Consider the following 14,437-nt stretch of genomic DNA (forward strand, 5'->3'; position numbering starts at 1 on the left):
AGTTAGGGGCTTGAGATTCTCCACTGGGCACTGTCATGACTGTGGAGTGAGCTTGGCATGTGGCTATCAGTAGGGTGGCCAGACATCCAGACTTGTCTGAGCCAGTCCAGGTTAATGCCTGTTGTCATGGCGTAATTATGGTAGCGATCCCTCTTCTCTCAAAGTGTCCAGTTTGGACAATAAATTATATGCTCACCATAACTATTAATATTAGGAGCTGGTTGGAGGGGGGGGTCTGGTACAAAGAGACAAAAAGCAACAGAAGTTTCCTAACAGGGATGGCTCTTTAGTAGTCTCTAAAGGCTGGCTGAGACCCTGTGGGAAGACCTGCAATTGGCAATGAGCTCTAGGCAGTCTCCCCCAGAGGCAAGGATGCTAGAGGACAGCCCAAGGTCAACCCCAACCTGGTGAGTCATCTGGCTGGGGTGGGGTGGCATCTTGAGGAACCCTCATAAAGTATACGGGATGGGAAGGGTGCATCGTCCACTGTTGATTCCAGACTTCTGAGTTTGTTCATCTTGTTTCTTCCCCACTGTACTTTTCTAGCTTAGCACACTTTTACTGGAATTACAACTAGAATTTTCCTAGCTGGTCTTGCTGCCTGATCCCCTCTCTCCCCCTAAACCAAATAAATCCATCCTGCCCACTGAAATCAGAGTAAATGTTCTAGAATTCAAATCTGCCCCTTTCTCAGTTTAAAAGCCTTCAATGGCTCCTGCTTGCCTTCAGGATAAACTCCAGCCCTTTGAGATCCGCCTCCCATGCACCTCTCTAGGCTCTTGTCTCACTGTCCCACCTGGTGCTGGATGAGCTTTAGTTCAGCTGCACTGAGCTCCTCCTCAGAAGGCTGGACCCTCTTGCTTTCAAGCCTTTGCACGTACTCCTTCCTCTGCTAGGGCACACCTTCCTAGGTTGACTGGGACCTGACTACCTCCAGCTCTGTTCCCCTGCTTTGAACACAGTGTCTCTCCCTTCAGGCAGCCTTTCCTCCAGTTTGCGGGGGAGCGTGTGCACATTACAGCACTAATGGCTCTAGAACTGCTACTTGTTCGTCCGCATTGCCCCATGGGGTTTTAAGCTCTATGGGCACCAGGGATCTTTCCATCCTTTTCCCCATTGTCATCCGATCACAGGGCTTGGCACATAGTAGACCTGGCTAGCATTTGTTAAATTAATTGTTGCATGAACAGTGCTGTGCTGCTGGGCCTGCAGAGATGTGACTCTAGAATTTTTGCCTAAGTTAGAACTGACATTTTGTTTACACTTGCCACAAGCACGAAAAACCAGACAATGGAAACACCAAGGTGTCTGAGCTCAACACACCTCATGGCTATTGGCTAAGCCTGGTATTCTTACCTAGGCTGACTCCTTGCACAAATGAAGAGATTCTGTAGATAATAGTTTTTAAAAATTGGAAGGTTTTTTTCTTTTTTTCTTTTCTTTTTTTTTTTAAAGGAGAATGCTCCATAATAGTAAAAAAAAAAAAAAAAAAAGAATCGGTTTAACATCCTGCTGTAGGTGGGTGGTTTAGTAGATTATTGCATGGCCCCTGGAAAGGTCATTACAGAGCAGCAATAAATATAATGAGTATAAAAACAAAGTCGTAATGAGGAAAATACTACTTATGAATTGAATAAAAGGAGAACTGCCAATTGCAAACTTGCTCTTCTTGTAACAGCATGACGTGTGTATATATAATATACATATATGCAGATGAGGAGGAGTGCTGGAAAGAGGGCAAAAATACTGTGAAAAATTTAAGATAGTGGGGTTATTTTTTACTTCTTAAAATTAGCTCTATTATTGGCTTTATAACTTTTTTTAAAAAAAGAATATTAAAGAATATCTCAAAACAAGCCTGATACTCCAAAATGTTAAGGTGACTCTCTCTGGGTGGTAGTATTAAGGAGGAATTTTAATAATTTCCAAATAATTTCTGTATTTTCACATTTTCTCAATCATATATTTAACATATATAATTAGATAAAAACAATAAAGCATATTCACTCTCTTCCTTCTCCCACTCTGGGCAGTCATGCCTCCTTCCCCAATATCTTGATTGTGGTCACATGACTGGCTTTGGCTTGTTGGGTTGATGGTGGACAGGGCACAGATTGCCTTGTTGCACTTTGACATCACCATGACAAGAAGACGCTCTGGATAGATTGCCCAGCCAAGAAAAATGAGAGACACATGGCACACACCTGGGCCCAGCCTGAAGCTTGGCACCAAGACCAACATAGCTCAGTTGAAAACAGCTGATCCCAGACCACCCCGGACGCATGGGTGAGAAGAAATGATGATTGTTTTAAGTCACTGGAGATTTGGAGTGGTTGGTGCTTATTATTTTGACAATAACTTGGTGATAAAGCTTCATTTTCAGTATCAACATCCTGAGCAAAATAGATCTCTTATTCTTGTCCCATCTCCTATTCTTACCAAGTGGCCAGGCTGAGAGTGGCTGGGCCAATTTTTAGCTTGGAGAGGAATGTTAATCTAGAGAGATTTTAATAACCCCGGAACACGAGAGGCTTAAAACAGCTGACAAAATGACGCTGAAACTGTAGTGTTGTTCCTCCTACCTGTAGTGTTATTACCATCTTGATAAGACTCGTGAATTCCAATGAACTGTTATGCCTGATTTGGGTTTCTCATCAGCCCATTCTCAGAGGCATTTCTCAAAACAATTTACTGCCAAAACGTGGGAGTGGGGAGTAACCCAAACCAATACCAACAAATGCTGTTCGACAGCACTTGAATCCGTTCATTGCTGCAAACAGCAGATGAAAACGATTACAATCTAAATTTTACTTGTTAAGTCTCTAGGATGGGGCTGGCTGCTGGGCTTGCTGGAGTGATTTTCTTAAAATGTCTACTGGGTGGGCCCCTCTTTTTCCTGGAGAATTAGCACACTGCAGAGTGAGCCACTGTCCTCCCGGAGAAAGTGTGGGCCCCAGGTTACGAAGACACTCCTTTCCTCAGCCTCTGAGGCCAGGAGCAGGAACAGGGAGGACAAGTACAAGGATTTCAGGCAACCTCATTAACGATCACCGCTGCACTGCCAGAGCTGTGTGTCAGTCTACTTTGTCTGGTTGGAATTCAACATACTGGTCCGCAACATTTTCATAGCCCTTAGCTCATTGAAGCACACGGCCCTTCCTGACACTGTTACTATCATCATTTACAGAGTCTCTGGTTAAGCGGCTTGTTCAGGATTACGCTGACAGGCAGTCATTCCACCACCTGTTAGTTGTATGACCTTGGGCAGTCCACACAACCTCTCTGAGAATCTGTAAAGTGAGGCTGTGTTGTAATGACACTTACCTTGGAGGGCTTTTGCAAAGATTAAATTAAAAAATGCGTTGGTTTTCCTTAACTGGTTTCCTTAGCTATTTGCTTAAAACAAATAGAACAAACAAATCTCCAAAGTCTTGAACCATGATATTTGGTACACACATAATACAAATTCAGTGAAGAAAAATGAGAAAAAAAAAGTCACCTATAATTCTACCATCCAAAGATAGCCAGTGGTAGGTAACATGCTGACCTACAACTTTCCAATTATTTTTTTGTTTGCACACAGACACACATATATTCACAAAATTGGCTCATACATACTATTTTGTAACCTGCTTTTATTGCTTAACCGATTATCATAAACATATTTCTTGCCCATAAATATGTCTATTAATATGTGTATTAACTGGTTGCACAAAATTTCATTGTACAAATAATAGTATATTTTTACATCCCATATTTTTTTATTTTTAGTTTCTTTCCTCATTTTTGCTCTTATAAATAAATACCTCTGTGATGAATATTCCTGTACATATATTCTTGAGCAGATAATTGATCATTTTAAAAGGTAAATTTGCAGATGTGAAATTACAGATGTGAAATTTGCAGATGTGAAATTTTTAGTTAAAAATCACAAATATTTTAATGTTGCCTTATACATGTTGCCAGATTGCCTTTCAGAGAAGTTCTAGTAACTTCATCTCTTGTTGGTGAATTAACATGTCTATTTCACCATATTTTTGCTAAAACTGGGTCTTTATCACTTTTAACCTTTGTTTGTTTGACAATGATAAATGAATTGCATTGTTATCTTAATTAGTTTCTTACTGCTGAAAATGAAACTTTTATATTTACTGGTTATGTTCTTCATCATTAAAAATTAGATTTTTTTCTTATTGCTACGTAGAAACTCTGTTAATTAGAGGATTTAAATCTTGCCTTATATTTTGTAAGTGTTGTTCTACTTTTACATTTGTCTTTCAATTTTGTGAATTTTTTTGACATTGTACACATTTGAAAATTGTATGTAATTATATCTAGTTTTTTTTGTGTGCTTCCTTTTACAATATTATGCTTAGAGAGACTGGAGTATTTCTTAAAATAATTTTTTTTCTGGGAAGGCATATGTCTGGTATGTTTTCTGAGTCTTTGAATGACTGAGAATAAGCTTCTGTAGTCCTCATGTGAGAACAATAGCTTGGCATACAGCACTTTCAAGACAATTTTTCCTTCTTAAAATTCTGTAGAGAGGCTGTTCCGCTTTTTCCTGAAATTTAGTGTTTAGTGATAAGTCTGATGCCAGATGGATTTTCCCTCCTAGTATCTTCCCTTGTTGTTGGTTTGTTGGGCAGGATGATTCCAAGATTTTTCTTTATCCTTGGAATAAATAAGGAAAAGCAGGAAACACAGAGAGTCTATTTTATACCCTGGCCTGGCACGTAGTGGGGGTTGTGGGCTGAAGACGGATTTCCCCAACTCAAGAAAATTATCTTGTATTACTTATTTAGCCACAGCTTCCTCTCTGCCTGATGTCTTTTCTTTTTCTGCAGTTTCTATTCAATTGCCAGGACCTTTCCTGCATGCCTCTCCTCTCTTCCCTCTTGATTTTCACATCTAGCCTTTCTCCTGAGTTCCAGAATTTCCCCAGCTGCCTGACCACTTTGCTCTCCTGTTTTCTGCACCATCCAACTTGCAAGTCAGTATTGCCACTGTATTTTTAGATCAGGTAGTTTTTTCACCTTAAGGCAGTCTTCCCTGATTTCTGAGTTCTTCTTTTTCATGTGTGCAATTTCCTCTCAATTATTGTTGAGAACCTGAAGTTAACATTTTGCAAAATGTCACTCTCTTTCCTCCCATAAGCGTTTTTCAAAACAGCGCTCTTCATTTGTATTCTTGAGCAGTTTTCATATGTATCCGGATGTGTTTCCCCACTTGCTCATCTTTACAGAGGGAGATCTATGCTTGCCCAGTGTGGGGGCTTGGGAGAGGTTCAACCAGAGACTGTTTGAGTTCATGTTCAATTTATTTAATCTAGGAAGAGGAGGTCAAGGAAAAAATGATAATTTCTGCGGGTTAATTTCTCTGGATCAGTTTCAGTTTTCTGGGAGAGGGAAGAGGGAAGCACATCCATAGGTGGCTGTATGACAGGGCTTCCCCACCATGCCCATGTCTCTTTCTCGAGGGCAGGGGCACCACCCCCTTCTCTAATGGACATGGTGGCTCTTGGGACGAGTCTGTTGTGGCACTGCCCCACATTTTTTATTGTGTTGTTTGATAGGTCCATCCAGAAGTAATGGCTGTGAGCTGCTATTCCCTGTGCAGTGCGTCAGACCCGGGCAGGGCTTTATGTGTGTGCAACCAGTGGGTCCCACGAGGTCCTTCGCTTAGAAAGGGCCCTGCACTGGGTTTAATGCTCTGCTGCCCCACCTTGAACTTCTTAACTATCTTATTTTTGAATTTGTGTTATGTGAGTGAAATCCAGTGGGCCAACTGAGCATGTGTGACCGAGGGGACTGGAAACGGGGTCGACTCTGGATCCTGTCTCCTGCCACCTCTCAAGATGGGTTCCTGGCCATTCACTCCCCAGCCTGTCTTCTCCTTCTTGCCCTGCGACTGCTGCACCCTCCAACAAGGTGGCAACTAAATGGTGTCAATGAGGGAGGCCTGTGTTCCAATGTTGCCCTTTGGTCCTTTTGGGAATCTGGGCACAGGCAAGAGGAGGATTGGGGTTGGGCATGGTGGCAGCTGTCACCTGCCCTAGCCGGCAGTGCTGGCATCTGGTGGGCAGAGGAGGCAAACTCATTACCCATCCAAATAATTAGCATGTTCCAGCACAGAGGTTTGAAGACTTTTGGGGGTCACCTGACTGCTGTGGACTGGGGAGACAGGCCCTGGGAAGGAGAGATTCCTGGCTTACCTGGGGACCCATGGAACACTGGCAGGAGGAGGAACCCAGCAGCTCTCAGGCCTGAGTGTTTCAGGATGGAGGCCTCAGTGCCTGGGAGGGTCTGTAATTGCCCTAAGCATCTCCTGGCCTGAGGAAGTGTTCAGTCTGGTGGCCTTGTGCTCCTGGGAAGCCTCTATTCCTCCTTCCAAACTTCCCGAGTCTGGCTTGCCTTTTCTGTCTTCTGGGCAGCTGAAAGCACCCTCCAGGGACAAGCTACTACATAAGAATTGTGTAATTTCAGTGATTCCACCTGCATAGGAGTTCAGTGCTGTTACAGTGGCATGTAAAACTGGCATTGCATAATGTGACGATGAACATAACATTTGTGTCAATAATTTAAAATTTTAATTATTTTTTTAGAATGACATTAAATAGCAAATAAGAAAATACCATGACATATTGAGGGAGACTGCCAAAGAAAAGTGCTTTATATTTTAGCACCTTTAACGGAACTTTCGAACAAGGTTTGCTGAGGGCACCTGTACTTTTATTTTGCACTGAGCCCTGCCAAGTATGTAGCTATCCCTAGGCACAGGTTTTGTTACATTTCCTCAAGATAACTTATGGCCACAGGAAGCCCCAGCTGCAGGTGACCCATCTGATACCACTGAACCCCCTGCTTGTGTGTGTGGCATTCAGACTGCCCTTCCCTGCACCCTCCAGCTCCCACCCTTTGCCACACAATCTCCCCAGGTGTTCGCACAATTTGAGAGGAAGATAATGGCCCTCCTGATAATGCAGCAGGTGTGTGCTCAGGTGATGAACTGGTAATATACAGGGTTGCCATTATATGTCTACCCCATATTTAGGTGTCATTCATCTGAGTAATGCATACAAATCTCTCTTATAGTGCCTGACACCTGATATAGAGTCAATAAATGTTGGTTTCCTTCCCCTTTCTTTGCCTTCTCTGAGTCTGTCATTGTTTGCAATTTTGCCTTGTGGCCCTCTTCTTTTTTTTTTTTTTTTTTTTTTTTTTTATTAAAAAACCCTCCCAGACAGTCTCATCACTCTTTGGGAATGGATGGCGGGCTTGTCTGTCCCCTGACGCCTTCCGTGGAGCACAGCAGAGGCCATCAGGAGCCGAGCAGCCTGCTCTGCCCAGAGCTTCTTGCTTGCTCAGATGAAAAACAAGCTGGACAGGCCCCAGAGTGCCTCATCCTGACCTCCACGGAAGCCAGCCCGGTGGGCTTTGTCCTTTCTGTGCATTCTCCACCTTCTTGACTCCCCACTGCTGCCTTCAGGGTTCCTGGCAGCAGCTGGGCTGAGGCTGGGGAGGTGAGTAGAAGGAACCTTTTGCCATTTGTCTAGGACTGAAATGACTGTGGATATGCCTTTCATGGCAGATTTTGCTAAAGAGGGAAATTTGCACCTGTGTGGAGTTGGCATCCCATTTAGAGAGAGCAAGAGGAAACAAAAACAAAGGCCAGCACATCTGGAATGATTACTGCCAAAATTACTTACCAAAGACATCTGCGACGCTGTGATCCATTCAGGAGAGATGTGAAAATGAGCCCCAGCTGAGTCTCCCAGCAAAATGATTCCCCTGGGCTGTGAACCTAGGCAGCACAATTTATTCACATTATTTATGCACTCAAGTAGTTTGGAACCTCCAGGCTGGATAGTTATAAGAGCGGATACCCTAGTGTGTATTCCAGGCACTGAGCATTTTCACAGTAATGCATTACCACTTTTCGCATGTTTGAGAGTGAGGGGCATAGCATTTCGGAGCTGAATGAGATTTCCAGGCCATTGGAGCCGCTAGCTAAGATGTAGAGATGCAGGTGTGTTTCCCAGCTCAGCAAAAAACATCTTGAGTGAATGATGGATGAATAAGTGAATCAAAGCTTTATCCGAAATCAGAAATATACCCAAATTTTGGTTCTGGAAATTGCTTTCTTGAAAACACACCAACGTCCATTACAATTCACTTTAAGGGTTAATGATCTTATGGAGCAATTTTGATTTTTCAAGGATGTTATGGTCTTTTAAAGCCTTTAATCCATACAGGCAAAAACACTGGATAGATGATTCTGACTGATTAATGGAGAGACGGAGATAGAAAGGTCTGCGTGCAGCCCTGTTTGTTTGGGGGTTCACAATCACTTCATCTGACTCTGAGGCCCATCCACACGAATCAGTCACCTGTGAACTCATTCTTCCAAATTCCTTAAGATCCTGAAAGACTCAATTCATGCCTCCCAGAGGCAGAGAGAGGCACCTCCTTTTTCCACTTCTAAACTCCTCAAGTCATGCAAGAGGGTGGCCTAGTCTCACTGCAGTGGCTCCCCAGGCTGGGCTTCATGGAAACCACTATTTGGCCACAGAAATGGGGACTGAGAAGGCCCAGGACATCTTGGAGGGCACAGAGAGAGTAGGATGTGGGGAATCTAAGAGGCTTTGCACCAGGGTTATACCTAGATCTGCATATATTTCATTCATTGGTTTAGTTGTTCATTCATTCTTTATTCATCCAACAAATATTCCTAAACTGCATAAATATGTAATGAGCCTTTACATTTTCTATTCCTCTTCCTGCCCTCTGAGGGCTTAAAGACAATTAGGCTTTAAGTTGATACACAGCAAAGACTATATACTTTTTGTCCAAGAAAACTCAGAGCCAAGTATAACCCTTGGTTAGAATTGGACTTGTTCAGAAAATACCTGTTGAATGAATGAATGAATGAATGAGGTGATTGTGAAAGTGGGGAGAGAAGCATTGCCTAAATATAAAACAGTGATGTTACCATCAAGCATTGGCATCACCAGGAGCATATTTTCAGTAATGTGTGGGGTGGTGAGGTTTCCCCAATGGAACTGGTGGCCCAGATGTTTGTGCCATCTGGGCACTTAGAGCACAGAGCTTTTGCCCAGCTATTTTTGGGAATCCCTCACAAGTTATAGTCTGGCAGTCTCTCTGAAGTCATTCAGACATTCAGATATGCATCTTTAGCCTAGTGGACACAGAGACTCATCCCACCAGTAGAAGTCCGGGTGTCTGACCTTGTAGTGTAATTAGAGGAAAATGCAAAAGATTAAAAACTTCAGTTGTGATTGCTGCCTATTTTCTTATTTGGAAAAGTGCTGGATTTCCATTGCTCTTTTATCCATTTTGCAACCTAATCATCAAGTAAAAGAGTCAATTAAACAAATTGTTTTGCTTTTTTAAGATTCTGCCCTCTTTCCTCCTTTTCTGAACCTTTTAGATACTTTATTTTTTCTGATCTGTCATGAAAATAAATGTAAGTTGGTCAGCATAGAGTAAATCCTAGCATCAAGCATGTTCTGACTTAGGTGGTCTGCTCACTTCAATTTGACTCAAACTAGAAAAGAATATCTATCGTTATAACCACAATGACATCCACAATTCATACCTTCACAGAATTTCTTCTCATATGGAACTCCATCTTTTGGATCAACACCCTTAAGAAAAGAAACGATGTGATTAGCAGTTTGGTTTTAAATTTATGAGATACATATACTAAAGCTCTCCTAAATGGCTTTAAAAGCACAAAGGCAAATGAGTAGATAAAACCCTTTAAAGTTTCTTAAGCCCCTAATTCAACATAGCAACGCCCTGTGCGAGCGAGTCGGGTTTGGGAGGAACTGAGGGTGGGAGTAAAGAGAGCCAGACACTGAACCTTTTCATTCAGGGAGATGCTGGGTAGGGTTCTGGGAGAGGTGCCTGGACCAGGGGTCTCACCCCTCAGAGCATGGAGGGTCCACTGAGTGACTGGACACAGGGTCTGGGCGGATTCTGCAGTCTCTGAGCTGGAGGTCTAAGTGTCCTGACATCTTCAGTACCTAAGATTGATGCTTCTAAAGAAGCAATTCTCAAAGGGTCCATTTTGCACATTCCTTTACCCCCTGAGGACATTGGCAATGTCTGGAGACATTTTTTGCTGGGGGTGCTACTGGCATCTAGTGGATAGAGGTCAGGGATACTGCTAAATATCCTCCAGTTTGCAAGACAGCTCCAACAACAAAGAATTATCCAACCCAAACATCAATAGTGCCCAGATTAAGAAACCTGGAAGTAACATTGGGCCTGTGAATGGGACTGAATTGGCACAGTTGGGACATCCTAAAACCTAAACTTAAAGCTACCCCTTAGTGGAGCTGCTAGTCCTTGGAAGGATTATTCATAGTATTCCAAGATGAAAGCACTTGCTGATCAGAGATGTGTTAACAAGAGCGTGCTCACTCTCCAGTCTTGAGAGCTCCCCATGCCCATTAAAACATGAAAGAACCTATTAACATCACACTGAACCCTGGGGTCCCTGGGACACAGTATGGGCAAGATTGGACTTCATGGTAAGACTCCCTCTGAGTTTATGATGTTGTGGTTCTGTGAGTGGTGTTTCCTCTGTGGAAGGGGATAGGTATGAAAGTGATATGTCCTTCTCCCATCACTGATGATGAGCTCTGCATCTTGCCTCCCTGAGCTCATGGTGGATTTCCATTGATCTAGTACAGTCTCTCACTTGGCCTTCCTCCTTATATGGGTGACACACCATATCTGAGGCCTGGGTGGGACCATGGAACGAAGACAGGGCATCACACATTGATTAGTCTCCTTTGTCCTCCAACATGACAACTAAACCTGGGTTTTTCAGAACAAGAGCTGACTTGGGGATCTTGTCACCTTAAGCTCTAGGGGAGATGTCTTCTTATTCTCCATGAAAAGGCAGAGTGACTAGCGGATAGGGTAGGTGGCGTGGGCTGGGGCACAGCTGTCTCTCATGCTTTCCATATCCTAGAGGCCATGGGACTGGAAAGCATACAGTAGGTGACTGTTGGTGCAAGCCTGGACTATGAGTGTCCTGAAGAGAGGAAAATATTTACAGAAACTTTTTCTTCTTCAATGAAGCAGATAAATTAAGCAACTCTTTAGAGGCAATTTAGACAATTTATTTAGGTAGGTGTGAAAATAATTGCAGTTTTTGCCGTTAATTACAAAAACTGCAATTACTTTTGCACCAACATAATATCTTGAAGTTAGGGAATCTTAAGCTTCAGGGCCCATCACAGCCCCTGCCCATGTGAGTACTGGGAGTGACTGGGAGTAACAGAGTATTCTAGGTGGAGAGGGGAGGCCAGGACATGTTTCCATGTAAACAGTTCTGGTAAACCAGAAATGAGATCTCAAAAGAAAGGGAACTGAATTTCTGAGACTCCAGGAATTTGTTAAGATTTCTGTGATTGTTTTAAAAATTATTCATTTTCCTATTTGATTTTGTATTTTTAAGTGGATATTCTTTTTTTCATGAGGAACCCTCAAATCTTGTAAGCTTAACACCCCACAAACTTGAGTCTGTTGCTGTGTTAGTTTGGCTTTCCTCTTTTCTTCCCTTTTCTTTCTCCGGGAGCTGCAAATCCATTATTCATAGGAAACTAGGACACCAGCATTAAATGCCTCAAGGTGTGAGTGGTCGGGTAAATACTGAGTAATTTCTGCTCTGCCTGGCTAGGCTTATGAAACAGAAAAAAAAATGGCTGCAACAAAATAAGGACAGCATGTGGTTTGCTCCAACAGCTGTGTGGGTTGCTGTAAAACTTTGTTAACACCACTCTTCATTTAATTTCACACTGTTCAAAACAGTATAAAGGGATTAGATGTGGGTGACCTTAAGCAAGGCTTAAAGGGGCCATGACTGAGAAAGCCTCAACTCTCATGACATCATTGACACTCTTCATGCATCATCAGGATTCTATACCCCTCTTCTAAGCATCAGGAAAAGAGTTTCTTTAGGCTGTCATAGTCTTCCCTGGATCTAACTAAAGCAGATATGTGATGAGCTTTAGGGGAGGGAGGAACAAAGGAGAATGGGGTTCAAGCTGAATTTAGTTGCTTACCCAAATGCCATTACAGTTTGAATCCTGATGGACATCCCAGTTGTTCGGCCTAAGAAAAAAACATTAACATTGGTCTTTGACATATGCTTGTCTCTCAGTGGATGTCAGTTTCATGCATGAATGAATGAATGAATGAATGCTACACGAAGTGCCATGGAGAGACAACAGCATTCTTCATGGAATAGCATCACATCCCATTGCGTGTTGTGACATCAGAAGCCTCCATTCAGCTTCCTTGCTTTAACCTTGGTTTGGGATATTTGCCGGAAGCTCCGGACCAAATCCTGTCTTTTTCATCATTGACTATATTCATGGACCGCATTGTTGTGGAATGGTGCCGATGAACATAATGAACAAATCTGCATCCCATTGTGCCCCTAAATGCCCAAATAACTGGTTTATTTAATGCTTTGACACTATAGTCACAACAAAGGCGAGGGCTAGCATATCTGTTTTTTGATACCAGAGATGCAATTGAACCTCAGCCCAGGGCTAATGCATGACATGTTTTCCATTCATTAGAGGCTCCTCCTTACTCCCGGAGGGAGAGGCCACTATTTCTGGGCCCAATTCTGCATGGAGAACGGATACAGAAGGCTGGATAAGTGTCTACAATAAGATAATCTGTTCACTTGATTGTTTTTCCCACTTGACTGTAAGCTCCAGAAGAGGAGGCATATTTCTGTTTTGTTTACCACCCAGCATGATGCAAAGTACTTGGCAAATTGTAGGTCCCTGATAAGCATTTCTCGGACAAATGAATGAATGAATGCTGGTCTTTTTTCACTGAGCTTTACTTCAATTGGAACATGAAAATCTCTTCTCTCTGTAAGTGGGAATCCCCTAGGCTGGGGGAAGGAAATGTGCCTCCTGCTTCCTTTTCTGAAGATAATTTTAAAAATCAGCAACCAGCAGAAATAGTTACCTTCTACCTGGGTACACTGACTCGTCGCTGTCATTACAGTCTCTCCCCCGCCAGTGATAGCCCCGCAGTGTCTGAAATTGAAGAGCACACACAGGAGGGGTTCAGCCCGCTTTGATATTATCCATGAGGAAGGCTAATCGGAGTTGTCTGAATGGCATTGACATCGACAGTTTTTAATTCAGATTCAATCTAGGATCACTAAAGAGCACTAAGGAAATTAAGATTAATATGATAAGACATGCTGTGTGAGTGACATGTAATATAACACTAGGGCCAATAACAGGTGGTAGGGTGTGTGCATATGTGAATGTATGTGTGTGTGTGACATTAAGTGCATGCTTGTATGTGCATGTGTGGGGGTGCATTGTGTGAATGTGAATGTGTATGTATGGGGGCACATGTATATGCATGTGTGTGTTTATGTGTATTCATATTGTAGATGTGTGTGCATGTACACACATGTGTTTGTGGGAATATGTGTTTGCTCATGTATGTGTGTCTACAAGCACCTCCAGAAACAGCAGACCCATCCAACTTCCCAAAAACCCTCTATTAACCATCAGTCCTCTCAGGCTGTAAAACAATTGGCTTATTTGGCCAAATGATTAATTTCATTGGATAATTTAAAAGTCTCTAGCCAAACGGTTAATTATGCAGGTTTAAATATTTGACCTCAGTGATGTGAATCAAGAGTTATAATAATGCCAGATAATATTTTTATTTCCTCCATTCCCAAGTAGAATATCTGAGATTTCCCAAACTTTTGGGACTTTGTAACATGTTACTTGCTTGTTGGTTTTCACAGAGAATACCCTGACATTTTAACTGTTCTGAATCAAATGCACACACACACATGTTAAAAAGTAAGTTAAAGTAGATTTAAGAAGTTCCAAAATAATTCACAAAACCTTTCAAGGCAACCATAGCCCCCATGGAGACTTCCAACTGGGAATGGCAACAAAACCAGTCTGGGCCTAAGATTTACTTCAATGCCTTGTGTATCATCACAATGCTACAAAATCCTTAAAAAATATGAAATGGGCTGGGTGCGGTGGCTCATGCCTGTAATCCCAGCACTTTGGGAGGCCGAGGTGGACGGATCACTTGAAGTCAGGAGTTTGAGACCAGCCTGGCCAACATGGTGAAACTCTGACTTTACTAAAAATACAAAAACTACCGAGGTGTGGTGGTGCGTGCCTGTAATCCCAGCTACTTGGGATGCACGAGAAGCACTTGAAACCAGTAGGCAGAGGTTGCAGTGAGTGGAGACCATGCCACTGCACTCCAGTCTGGGGGAATAGAGTGAGACTTGGTCTCAAAAAAGAAAAGAAATTGTGAAATGATGTGTTGTTCATCAAATTAATAATGCATTCAAATGAAATTCAGTCTTGTCTTATTAAAGGAAAGAAATT

The 14,437-nt window shown here is 42.6% G+C and overlaps 1 protein-coding gene across 6 annotated transcripts in view; it reads right to left on the reverse strand.

Annotated features, from left to right (window-relative positions):
- AOAH (acyloxyacyl hydrolase) overlaps positions 1-14,437 on the reverse strand; it is a 225,827-nt gene that overhangs the window by 95,258 nt on the left and 116,132 nt on the right. For all 6 annotated transcript variants that reach the window (XM_003318258.6, XM_003318259.6, XM_519044.8 and 3 more), the window contains 4 exons: positions 13,026-13,096; positions 12,101-12,149; positions 9,619-9,667; positions 7,709-7,803 (listed from right to left, as the gene is read on the reverse strand). In XM_003318258.6, coding sequence (XP_003318306.3) covers positions 7,709-7,803; positions 9,619-9,667; positions 12,101-12,149; positions 13,026-13,096 — 264 coding nt within the window. The remainder of the gene's footprint in view (positions 1-7,708; positions 7,804-9,618; positions 9,668-12,100; positions 12,150-13,025; positions 13,097-14,437) is intronic.

This window comes from Pan troglodytes, chromosome 6 (genome assembly GCF_028858775.2).
Source record: "Pan troglodytes isolate AG18354 chromosome 6, NHGRI_mPanTro3-v2.0_pri, whole genome shotgun sequence".
NCBI lineage: Eukaryota > Metazoa > Chordata > Mammalia > Primates > Hominidae > Pan > Pan troglodytes.